This window comes from Camelina sativa, chromosome 12 (assembly GCF_000633955.1).
Source record: "Camelina sativa cultivar DH55 chromosome 12, Cs, whole genome shotgun sequence".
Lineage (NCBI taxonomy): Eukaryota > Viridiplantae > Streptophyta > Magnoliopsida > Brassicales > Brassicaceae > Camelina > Camelina sativa.
The window spans coordinates 13995972-14009370 of NC_025696.1; the positions used below are offsets into that span (position 1 = coordinate 13995972).

At 40.5% G+C, this 13399-nt stretch overlaps 1 protein-coding gene across 1 annotated transcript; it reads left to right on the plus strand.

Annotated features, from left to right (window-relative positions):
- LOC109127944 (putative defensin-like protein 139) lies at nucleotides 1863-2447 on the plus strand. Its single transcript, XM_019233559.1, has 2 exons — nucleotides 1863-1923; nucleotides 2275-2447. Exons 1-2 carry the CDS (start codon nucleotides 1863-1865, stop codon nucleotides 2445-2447), a joined length of 234 nt encoding a protein of 77 aa, XP_019089104.1.

Here is a 13399-nt window from a genome sequence, read left to right on the forward strand (position 1 = left end):
CATAGTCACCAAGATTCCTTTGAAATCCTTTGGAAGATGTAGTCCTCTTACCCATGTATGTCTTTGATGCCACCGGAATAAAGTTGAAAAGATTTTTAAAGGAATAAAGCAAAGGTAAGATGTCATCGAATCCCTATATCTCTCATTCTCATCAACAATGTTAATGAGACAAAAGCTAATCTCATCAATTTGGTTTATCCGAATAAAGAGAGAATACCAATCATGTAAGATGAATGGTTCATATCTCAGTTTATACCAGAGATAACAAAAGTGTTGGATTTTTCTCGACAAAGGGAGAGTTTCCGACCGGTAAAAGCAATCACCACCATCATCATCAAGAAGAGTAATTTTCTTTATTTTGAAACCAGTTTCTCTAAAACTCAAATAAATAGACGATGAAGTGGAAGTTTCCGACCAGGGGATGCAAATAATATCACCATCACCAAATTTTGTCAACTTCTTCAATAATTGGAGAAACAAGGTCTTACCCACCGAGAAGAAGAGCAGTCGAGTGTTAGTGATGCAATTTAATCGGGAATTCATCTCGCAATCTTCTATCCCAAAATTTGTTCCGCCTGGATCCCAGATCTGGAACTGAAAGCCATTCCTCGATTTGATTGCGTCGGAGTTAAAAATCTGACGATGGTGATGAGGATCTCTTTCAATCGTTAACCAACGAGAACCGCTTGAAACGAAATTCAGCGGGAAAGCACCGCCACTGCTCCGATGATCTGGCCGGATTGTGGTCGGAAAGAAACTCTCACGACGGGAGAGAAGGACAAGTAATCGGATGATTGAAATCAACCAAATAGTTTTGGAAATCATTGGCGAGTATTATTGAAAATCAAATACTATACAAAGAAGGAAAAGCAAGGAATAAATAGCCGACCGACGCCGGAGAAGCCAGCGCCGGCCGGTAAGGGGAGGAATATGGAAGGTTTCTGAAGAGTTGCTTCCGGAGAGAGAACGGAGAGAAAACGGTTAGTCTTCAGTTATCGAAAACTACTGCAGTTTATAGTTTAAAATCTCATATAATTATCTATCTATCCATTCTAAAAAATGTCGAAGAAGAAACTTGCAACAATTTCATAGTCTAGAAACAAAATACAACAAAAGCATTAAAACTAATGGAAGATCAACGGTGCTAGTGGAGCCACCAAAATCTCCGGCCAAAAAACAACGACGCCTTGAGTTTTCGAGGAGAAAGAAGGGAGGAAACTTCAGAGAAAGGAAAAAAGAGATTAAGAATTTTGAAATTTAATGTTAGGAATATTTTTATTTTATTTTTTTAATTAGGAGATTATATTTATATTATTTAAATTTATATAAAATTGAGAATAAAACTGGTTTTTAATTATTATAAAACCTATATGACCAAACTTATGAAAATAAAGTATATTTAGACAATTTTTTTTTTTTAAATATCCTTTATTTTCAATTCTTCCAAATTAATTTGCTATTTGCTATGCATCAAAGAGATATTCTACTAGATAAAATTCCATATGCCCCCTACTTACCATTCATGCCTATGCCTCTGAATTTCTTGCTTCTATTTGCTTAACACAAAAAAAAAAAAAAAAAAAAAAAAAANAACCTTTTTAAAAAAAAATCTTATTTCCCTTGTAGATAATCTTCTAATTAATTTATTCTAAACAAGATAATGTAATCTTCTGTTTTACGAACTTCCCTTCGGTTTTCTATTTGAATGGGAAAGAAATCCTTAGCAATAAAGGGAAAAAAATAAAACTCATGGTTATAACTTATAACGCATTCGCATTGTCTCAAATCACATAGATATGTGAAATTTGTTCTTCATCTTCTTTTATTCATCGAACATCATCCATTCTCTTGCAATATCTGACATGACTAAATCCTTTCAACTCTCCGTGACCGTTCTATGTATTGTCACCCTTCTATGTATAGGTTTGTATTTAAAGATCATCATAATTTTTATAACAAATCATCTATTCCTGCATTAACAATTCAAGCTTCTTACATCAACTATGAGTCATGATAGTTAGATATCTAGATTCTATATTTTTATTATATTTCTGAATTTCGTAATAACTGTTTCAGTTATTTTATGTTAGAGAATTTGAGGTAATTCTCATGTTTCGTAATTCGTACTACCATTTTTGAAGGTTGTTCATGCGCTAAAAAAACAAAGTCATTACATCTACAATCAAGAACATAGTTTTTTTTTTGTTTTCAGTTTAATATAAGAAACTGAGAATTTATATATGTGTGTTTTAACCATGCACTACTGTAATATAGGGATGGCAATGGGACATAGAATGGTACCGGAACGTTGTCATGACATGCTAACATGGGGAGAGTGTACACCCCTCAACTGTGCCTTTGTATGTATACTCAAGAGACAAGGCAAGGGTGGTTGCATTCAAGCATACGACAATCGCCCAGCTTGCGTCTGCTATTATAATTGCTGACGCCCCTAGCTCTTAATTAATAGTATTATTGTATTTCACTAATGAAAAACCATCATCAACTCATATTTTTATATCTTATATAATAAAAACCAACCTTCGATTAAAGTTGTTAAAAAACTCTTACTAATACAATAGATAAAGTCGGTTTATTTGGAGTACTTTGTCACTCTGATATTTGGAGTCTTCTTCAATGACGACCGATGCATGTGCCAACATCTTCGAAGCATTGGTTGGGACATTGAGAGCCTAAACAAGTCTTATCTGCCGAAATTCGAACCAAAACATAGATCCTGTTTCCGAGTTCTTACTTATATACTAGACAACATTTTGAAGCCTTTCCTGAGAAGGTCCTCATTATCTAAATTTCTTCCGATGATCTTGACGTGCTATCTAATCGAAATTTGCATCCATCCATGGTCGAATATATACATTGGTTGTACAGAGATTTAGCATATCTTGAATGATATAATTACCAAACATGTGATTGAAACTTAAGGATCAAACTCAATAGTAATAAAATTTTAATATTTTAGAATTTTGAAAGATTTAAGTGATGTTTAGGAGATTTTTTTATATTCTTTTTTTAGAAAATAAGATGTAATTCTATGAGATTCTATTACTAAACTTTGTGTGATTTGAAATATTTTACAAAAACAAAAATCTATGCATCGTGAGAAACAACACTTACGATGAGAGAGAGAGAAGCAAACAACATGTGATCTGATATTTCAATGGTTCTTCTCTCTTGGCAAGAACAAAAACAGAGTAAGGAGAGAGAACGATGAGAGAGAGAGAAGCAAACAACATGTGATCTGATATTTCAATGGTTCTTCTCTCTTGGCAAGAACAAAAACAGAGTAAGGAGAGAGAGAGAGAAGCAAATGTGAGAGGGAGAGAAGCAAACATGAATTGTTGAGAGATTATAAACAATTTTGGAAGCTGTTTGTTTTGTAAATGCGGATGAGGCAATAATAAAGTGCAGAAAGTAAAGAACACAAGAACTTTGTTAACGAGGTTCGGTTTTTCTTATTCCTCGGGACCTAGTCCAGATTTCGATTCCACTAGAACAAGAAAGCAAATACAACCTATTCGCAAACGCGTAAATCAAGCACAACCCTCTTAATTCACCGCTCCGTTCTATAACATGAAATCTTAAGGATAAATCTCTACCCTTAACTAAACTCACACCAAGCCTAGATTCAAACCAATATAACCTAACCTTGGGCTAAACTCCCCCTGAGCCTAGACTTCAGATCTTCAACTCTCTTGAGCAACCTTCACACATACGTCACATCGACGAACAAAGAAGCTTGAACAACCTAAGCACCAAACCGCGAAACTAAGCCGCACACAAACACAAAAAGCTCTCTAGGATTTATCTTTATGCCTCAGCTTTCTTGCTTCTCTAGGACGTGCCCAACACCTCCTTATATACCCATCAATACTTCCTAATCACCAAAGGAGAAGATTTCCAAATTTCATAAGAAAAGGATTTTTTCCTTTTTGATATTTTCCTTTTCCTTGTAAAACTCCAATTTAATCAACCAAAGAAATAGTAGTTTTTCTCTTCAATCCATCCTTAAACTGTCCTTCAATATTGCCTTCTCAAACCTTCTAGAAACTTCTTGGACACATCAAACAACAACAATTCTATATCACGTCTTGAATCACACATACACTACTTCAGCCATCCAATACATCTTCATTCTCCCCCTTTTTGACTATGCTTGTGAACTCATCAGTTTAAACACTTAAACAACATCACCAGACACATCTTCATTCTCCCCCTGAATGAGTCACAACATGGTCAAAACTAACAGGAAAATTCTCCCCGCTTTGCAATACGCGGTTGATAGCCTAGTATACCACCTCCATAGAACTCATCTTTTCTAACCCAAATCTTGTTGCGCCTAAGACCTCCATGATTAAACTCTCTAATGAATCTGAAACAATTCCTCTTAATATGTCCTTGAACTCCACAATGATAACATGTAGGACCATGAACCCTTACATCAAAAGCATTCTCCATGTGGTTCCTCTCTCTCAACAATCTGAAACATCTTGGCCTAATATGCCCAACAACACCACAATGATGACAAACAGGTCGAAAAACTTTTCTAGGTGCATTATGCAATTCAGAAATTTTTGTATCACGTTCTTTCACAAACACCATCTCTGAAACAGCCTCTGTAGCAGTCTCTGAAGTACGCTTAGAAGCATACGTAATTTTTTCACTTGAAACAAACACCGGATCCGATTTTGAAACGTTTCCTTCATATCCAAGGCCACAATTATCTGTCTTGCCAATATTCAGAATATGATCCAACATCTCTGTACCATTATTAAGCATCCTCAAATTCTTTTTAGTTTCTTCAAGTTGCACTTTAGCTTGTAATGATTCTTCCTCTTTTTCTGTTGCATGCTTATCTGTTTCAACGACTTTAGCCTCTAACTTAAGCTTTTCCTTAATCAAAACTGAATTATCCTCAACTACCTTAAGCCAATGTGCATACAACTTCTCATAACTCTTACCAAGTTCTTCATAGCTTATACCCTCTGAATCACTATCACTCTCAGATCCATATTCAGACACAGTTGCAGGTTTTGGTGCACACTCAGAAACAGTTGCAGACACTGTTGCAGACGCTGATTCAGAATTATCTTCAAAAGTTGTAAACACCACAAAATTCTTCAGCTCTTTTTCCTCATCTGAATCCGTTTCAGAATCACTAGTAACAACATTCATAGCCTTCTTCTTATGCTTTTGTAGATTGGCACAATTAGACCGTACATGACCATATCCTTTGCATTCAAAACATTGAATATTCTTTAATGAAGTCTTCATATCTTCACTCATTTTATTTTTCTTCTCTTCTCCCTTACGCTTCAGAAATTTAGCAAATTGTCTTTACATAGACGTGCCTTCTCCGTATGAATTCATCACAACTGATTCAAAGCTCTTCCTTACTTCCTGAACTACCCTCACCCTTGATCTACCCGAAACAAGACTGAATCTCTATTGAGAACCCGCTCTGATACCACTTGTAAATGCGGATGTGGCAATAATAAAGTGCAGAAAGTAAAGAACACAAGAAATTTGTTAACGAGGTTCGGTTTTTCCTACTCCTCGGGACCTAGTCCATATTTCGATTCCACTAGAACAAGAAAGCAAATACAACCTATTCGCAAACGCGTAAATCAAGCACAACCCTCTTAATTCACCGCTCCGTTCTATAACATGAAATCTTAAGGCTAAATCTCTACCCTTAACTAAACTCACACCGAGCCTAGATTCAAACCAAGATAACCTAACTTTAGGCTAAACTCCCCCTGAGCCTAGACTTCAGATCTCCAATTCTCTTGAGCAACCTTCACACACACGTCACACCGACGAACAAAGAAGCTTGAACAACCCAAGCACCAAACCGCAAAACTAAGCCGCACACAAACACAAAAAGCTCTCTAGGATTTATCTTTATGCCTCAGCTTTCTTGCTTCTCTAGGACGTGCCCAACACATCCTTATATACCCATCAATACTTCCTAATCACCAAAGGAGAAAATTTCCAAATCTCATAAGAAAAAGACTTTTTCCTTTTTGCTATTTTCCTTTTCCTTGTAAAATTCCAATTTAATCAACCAAAGAAATAGTAGTTTTCCTCTTCAATCCATCCTTAAACCGTCCTTCAATATTGCCTTCTCAAACCTTCTAGAAACTTCTTGGACACATCAAACAACAACAATTTTGTATCACGTCTTGAATCATACAGACACTACTTCAGCCATCCAATACATCTTCATATTTGTTTTTGTTTTTGTTTTTCGCTGGAGTGCTCGGAACTGAATCAAACACAGAAGGTTTTGCAGGGGAAACGTCGTTTGCATTTGCAGGTGTGCTTGGGACGGGATCAGATAATATAGATAACTTAGGAGGGAGGAAGTCATTTGAAATAGTCGAACCAGTTTTTATAGGCTTAATACTGAAGTCATCAAATCCAAATCCAAAGCCAAAACCACTGTCATACTTCTCATGATCCTTGTCCTGCTTAAAACATAACAAAAGTTAATAGCAAAAAAAGTAACGATTCTTTCATGTAGATATACAAAGGTAAAGAGATACATAATATGTACATGTCGAACGCCACAAACCTGAAACTTCGGGGTGTGTAAACTGGTTTACTTTTCCGTTGTCAGGGTTGAAGCTTTAAACTGAATCTGCCTCATTGTGAGAGTCATATTTGCAGTTTTTCCACTAGAAGCAGTAGATTCACCATCATCATGGCCATTTTCACTGGAAAAATAACATAGACAATGTAAATCACCGAGATGAATTCTTCTCTGTAGGGCCATATTATACCCTATTTTAGAGGGTCGAAGCAGTACATTTCACAGAAACACATGAACTCCACAGTTAAGAAGGATGCAATCCAAACCACATCAGGTCGGGTGAGCTATCAGCGTCAATACCATTTCTAACATTAGAGTCATCCACAGATCCGTTTTTATCTATGGCATTAACATCAGATGCTTTACCCTTTGACTGCTCAGATGTTGGTTCCTTCTCAGAAGCCTTTTTTATCTCTGGCATTAACATCCGGCTCATTTGTTTGTTTTTATTTTTAATTGAAATCCTTCAAAATTCTACCTCAAAGGGTATGATTTTGAGAGGAGTACTTTTCAACTAAAAAGAGAAAAAAAAAAAAAAAAGTCTCTGAAAATCATTTAAAGTAACATTCTAAAAAAAGTTGTGATAATTTGAATAACAAGAGATTTAAAGTTGGATTTATAAACTATTGATTGAATAACAAGAGATTCTAAATTATTTTAAAGGACTTTATATAAATCTTAGTTGAATAACATAGGATTTCATGAGATTTTTTAAAATCCTTAATTGAATAACAAATAATTTTAAGAATACTTTAAAATCCTTTAAATTTAAGTTCAATACCCCTCTTCATGTACAATTTGAGGGTCTGATTGGTAACGTATGCAAAACTGTAAGTTGAAACTGTTAGTTTTTAATGAATAGTGCAAAGCTGTAAGAAAAAACTTTAAATGAAAGCTGTACAAAAAAACTAAAAGTAAAGGGTTTGATTGGTAACGTAGCCAAAGCTGTACAGAAAAACTGTAAGCTGAAGCTGTAAGCTGTTACGGAATAGTGCAAAGCTGTAAGAAAGAGCTGTACGTGAAAGCTGTACAAAAAAGCTGAGAATAAAGTTTGTAATAAAGTTTTTGGTAAAGTTTTTGTGATTGGTAAAAATTCAAAGCTGTACCATTTGTGTAACATCCGTGAACCAGAATCCCGGTTTGGGAGTTGCATCGGTCGATGCAAATATTGCATCGGTCGATGCAAGGTGGTTTCTCTGCGTATTGACTTAAGTCAAACGCTGCGTTTTGGGCAAAAAGAGAAAAGAAAACCCTTAGGGTCGTTCCTTTTGTCTCATTAGACGTGTGTGGCCGTTTTTGAGATAAAAGAGAAGGGAGGAAGAGTTCTTGAAAGTTTTTGGTGATTTCTGGAGATTTGAGGCGTTTCTTGGTGAGATCTGTAGCTGGGATCATTGTAGGAGCTTCCTAGAGGCTTGTTCTTGTTTGTTTGAGGCTTAGTTTCTTCTGTGGCAAAGGTAAGTGCATGACCATGGCTTATCTAAGCTAGAGAACTCTCTGATTTGCCTGTTATGTGTTGTTAGGTTGGTTAGATTGTTATTGGGACGTTAGGAAGCTTTCTTGTGGCTTGGGATCGAGTTTCGTGGTTGCAGGAACGAAGATCCGGCGAGAAGCTTCGGAGGAAAACGATGCTCGGCATTGCATCGGTCGATGCACTTTGTGCGTCGGTCGATGCAGATGCGAGGACGGCGCGTAAACTCTAGGGTTTTCGTGTTATGTCGAGCATGCATCGGTCGATGCATATCTTGCATCGGTCGATGCAAGTTAACCTTGCATCGGTCGACGCAGATCTTGCGTCGGTCGACGCAACCTCCATCTGGTGTCGGTCGATGCATGTTGGTATCGGTCGATGCAGAGTCCTGGTTTGTTATTGTTGATTGTTGAATGTTGTTTGATGGTTAGAGATGTCTCTATTGCTTGTGTGTATAGCCCAGTAGATGGGAGGATTGCCTTACTGAGTGTTTATAAAATACTCATGCATTGCAATATGTGTTTGTGGTGCAGGTAAAGGCAAAGTGTGATCGTGGAATCAAGGCAATGAAGAGGAGGATGTTCTAGGGACTCGGTTTGATGTTGTCTGGCATTGCTAGGTTGCTAGAGTTGGGTCATTAGAACATTGCTAGGTTGCTGGTTCTTTGATTCTTTATGTTTGGATATTGATTATGTTGGAATATGGTTATATTTGATTATTGGATTATTATTGATTATTGGTTGGTTATTCCGCTGTTGAATGTGTTTGTGGTTAGGTGGCTAGTGGGTATGGGACCACTAGTGGTAGTTTTATTTATTATATTGATTATTTATTATTTTTAAAAAAAAGTCGGTCGTTTCATTTTGGTATCAGAGCCGTTACGGTTCTAGGTTTGGGTTCACTAGGTTTCTGTTGTAGATGTTTGGGATTGCATGCTTTGATTGATTATGTGAGTTAGTCAATTGTGTATGGCATGGAGTCCTAGAACATCCTCTTCGAGCCTTCAATGAGATTCCACGGTGAGTTATTGTTATGTTTCTTTGTGTGGTATTGATTTGTTTTATGCTTGTTAGCCTCTGTTCTTGGAAGATCAGTGGTTAAGGTGTTTGAGTTGTTGGTCTTGGACGGGGACGTGGTCGTGGTCATTGTCGGGCGGGTCCCGAGGCTAGCGAGTGTGTGGTCCAGAGTTCCACGAGGAGGTACGTCAGAGAGTTAGCCGGTTAGCGTGCCGGGGGTGCTGGGAACCCAGGTGTGGGGTTGCAGCAGGTGGAGCCTAGGGTCGAGATGATCGTTGGCGGATCTGTTGGCGTGCTGTTGGAGCGGTTACCGAGAGGGGTACCAGTGTAGGCTCCAGTTGTGCCGCATGTGGCGGGGTGCAGCCGAGGGCTGCGGATGTTGTGGACTTTCCATCTTATGTTAAGAGGACGGAGCGGTTGTAGATGACCGGTATGAGATTATTCTCAAGAGGTATCGAGCCTAGAGAGGCGGATAGGTGGATTTATGCAGTTAGAGCAGATATTTTTGTAGCTTGGTGGTTAATCCAGTTGGATATTAGAAGTTTAGTGGGCAGGTGTAACATTGCAATGTTATACTCGGACCACAGGAGGTACTTTGTGTCGAGAGATGTTTATAGTCGTTAAGGATTGTTGCTCCTAAGGGGATGGTGATTCCCCTGATTACCGATAGCTCGAGGGGCTGAGGGCTCCGAGAGTGGCAGAGGGGATGATGTTCCCCTGAGGGGATGAGTAGTTCCCCTGATACCGAGATCTTGAGGATTGTGGTCTAAGAGTGAGACGGTATAACTCAAAGACGCTGGTCTGAGAGTGAGATCGGTATGACTCGAAGGTTGCGACCTAAGAGTGGAGGAGTTAGGAGCAAGCAATGCCTATGACGTGAGTATGAACATAGCGAATGAATGTAGACCTCGAGAGAGTGATGGTGGTTTAATCTTGGATTTTAGGATTATGTTGGCCGGTGGGCCAGGGTTTTATGAACCAGAGCGGTTATGAATGTGTGGCTGTAGTGCCAGGATTGAGTGGCCGGTGGTGCTGGAGTCCCGGGAAGGAGAGCTGCAGCAGATATGAGCCGGCAAGGGCATGGTTGCCAGGTACATAAGATTCACGAGAAGCCTTCATGGCAGGATAAACTAATCGTTGCGACGATGGTGGATGAAGTTCATTAGAGATGGACAAGGTTACTAGATTTAAGGTTTTGGTAAGCTTGCTGGGGGGAAACAAGTCAAGTAGATTAAGTTGGCGGTCTGCAAAGCATTTGATACGGTGAATCGGAATATGCGAACGTATGGTATTTGCTGTGGAGAATAGCTAAGCGGAAAGCTAATTTTGGATTAATCTATCTTGTGGAAGTTTTCCCTAAGAGACAAGTTACTAGAGGTTCTTGGACGAACAAGAGGGTTGACATTCAGGTGGCTTCGAGTTGATGTCGGCATACTTGAATGTTTATTTGGCAGAGCTGAAGATGCAGCTAGAGGATTTGTTGAGTAAGAGATTCATCCGTCCTAGTGTATCANGCAAGTTGAGCAAGTGTTGTTTTTGGCAGCGTGAGATGGGCTTTCTGGGTCACATTGTTTCTGTAGAGGGGGTTTCTGTAGATTCAGGCTATTAGGGATTGGCCTAGATCGCAGAATGCCACAGAGATCAGGAGTTTCCTAGTTTTGGCAGGATATTACAGGAGATTTGTGCAGGGGTTTGCAAGCAGAGCACGTCCTATGCCTAAGTTGACAGGGAAGGATGTTCCTTTTGTCTGGTCAGAAGAGTGTGAGGAAGGCTTTGCAAGCCTGAAGGAGATGTTGACTACTGCGCCAGTGTTGGCTTTGCCTGAGCAGGGAGAACCTTATGTGGTTTATACAGATGCATCTAGAGTTGGTTTGGGGTGTGTTCTGATGCAGCATGGGAAGGTGATTGCCTATGCTTCGCGGCAGTTGCGGGTGCATGAAGGCAATTATCCTACTCATGATTTGGAGATGGGTGCTGTAGTTTTTGCCCTGAAGATTTGGAGATCTTATCTTTATGGTGCAAAGGTACAGGTGTTTACAGATCATAAGAGCCTGAAGTATATATTCACTCAGCCTGAGTTGAATTTGAGACAGAGGCGGTGGATGGAGCTTGTGGCAGATTATGATTTGGAGATAGCCTATCATCCTGGTAAGGCTAACACGGTTGCAGATGCTCTGAGTCGGAAGAGGGTAGCTTCGGCTCAGGAGCAGGAGATGGAGTCTCTGGTAGGGGAGATCAGTGCTTTGAGCTTATGTGCTGTTTCACAGGAACCGTTGGGTTTGGAAGCAGTAGATAGAGCAGATCTTCTGAGTAGAGTGCGGTTGGCTCAGGAGAAGGATTTGGGGCTGGTGAATGCCTCTAAGGATGTGGATTCAGAGTATCAGGTCTCAGATAATGGTACTATCTTGGTGCACGGTCGTGTGTGTGTGCCCAAGGATGAGGAGTTGAGACAGGAGATTCTGAGAGAGGCTCATGCGAGCAAGTTGTCCATTCATCCAGGAGCGACTAAGATGTACCGTGATCTCAAGAGGTACTATCATTGGGTCGGGATGAAGAAGGATGTAGCTAGTTGGGTTTCGAGGTGTGATGTGTGTCAGCTAGTGAAGGCTGAGCATCAGGTTCCTGGCGGGTTACTGAAGAGTTTACCCATTCCTGAGTGGAAGTGGGATATGATCACCATGGATTTTGTGGTAGGATTGCCAGTGTCACGGACCTTTGATGCTATTTGGGTCATTGTGGACCGGTTGACTAAGTCAGCACATTTTCTGGCCATTAAGAAGACTGATGGAGCAGCGGTCTTGGCTAAGAAGTATGTGAGAGAGATAGTCAGATTGCATGGGGTGCCAGCGAGCATTGTGTCTGATAGGGATTCTAAGTTCACTTCGGTGTTCTGGAAGGCATTTCAGGCGGAGATGGGCACTAAGGTGCATATGAGTACAGCTTATCATCCCCAGACAGATGGACAGTCTGAGAGGACGATCCAGACGCTGGAGGATTTGCTGAGGATGTGTGTGTTGGATTGGGGTGGCCATTGGGCAGATCACCTGAACCTGGTAGAGTTTGCTTACAACAACAGTTATCAGGGGAGTATTAAGATGGCTCCTTATGAGGCTTTGTATGGGAGACCATGTCGTACACCATTATGCTGGACTCAGGTGGGGGAGAGGAGCATGTTTGGTGCTAGTTTTGTTCAGGAGACCTCAGAGAAGATTCGGGTTCTCAAGCTGAACATGAAGGAGGCTCAGGATAGGCAGAGGAGTTATGCTGATAGGAGGAGGAGAGATCTTGAGTTTCAGGTAGGAGACAGAGTGTACCTCAAGATGGCCATGTTGCGGGGTCCGAACAGGTCATTGTCAGAGACTAAGTTGAGTCCGAGGTATATGGGTCCATTCAGAGTGATTGAGCGGGTTGGACCAGTGGCATATAGATTGGAGTTACCTGAGGTGATGCGTGCATTCCATAAGGTTTTCCATGTGTCTATGTTGCGGAAGTGTCTCCGTGAGGGAGAGGAGGTGTTGGCTAAGATTCCTGAGGATCTTCAGCCTAACATGACTTTGGAGGCGAGACCAGTGAGGGTTCTCGAGAGGAGGATCAAGGAACTTCGGAAGAAGAAGATTACTTTGATGAGAGTCCTGTGGGACTGTGATGGTGTCGAGGAGCAGACTTGGGAGCCTGAGGCAAAGATGAAGGCAAGGTTCAAGAAGTGGTATGAGAAGCAAGCCGCGACTTGAGCTTGTTTAGCCTGGTCTCATATGTAATCCGTGGCTGGAGCGGGAATAGAGTATTCCAGCCCATCTCTCTTGTTACTCAGTCGCTTAGGGTGGTTGGTTGTGCTACTCAGTAACAAGATGAGGTGGTGTTCGGGGTACAAAGTTTCCGTGAGGCGGGAGTTTGGAGAAAAATTTCCTGGAATAGGAGTTTCTTAAAGTGGAAAGTGCCAAATATGGAAAGTTTTATGGGAGTTAGAATTTGTCCATTTTAGCGGTGGGAAGCCTTGGAGGGGCTTTTGTGGCCTTTGTGGTGGACTTTCAAGTCAGTGTGCCTGTGTGTGGGGGTCTTTTTAGACATTGGACGGCCTTTGTGGCGGGATTTTAGCCGATTGTGTGGCCTTTGTGGCGGGCTTTTAGCCGATTGTGTGGCCTTTGTGGCGGGCTTTTAGCCAATTGTGGCCTTTGTGGCGGGCTGTTTAGCGAGAGTGTCTTTGTGACGGTCCTTCGGGACAGATGGTCTTTGTGACGGTCCTTCGGGACAGATGGTCTTTGTGACGGTCCTTCGGGACAGATGGTCTTTGTGACGGTCCTT

Bases quoted from the DNA above. Each gene is read 5' to 3' on its own strand.
- LOC109127944 (XM_019233559.1), top strand. From the start codon at position 1,863: ATGACTAAATCCTTTCAACTCTCCGTGACCGTTCTATGTATTGTCACC. The intron at 1,924-2,274 runs GTTTGTATTTAA...ACTGTAATATAG, and splicing joins TGTCACCCTTCTATGTATAG to GGATGGCAATGGGACATAGA.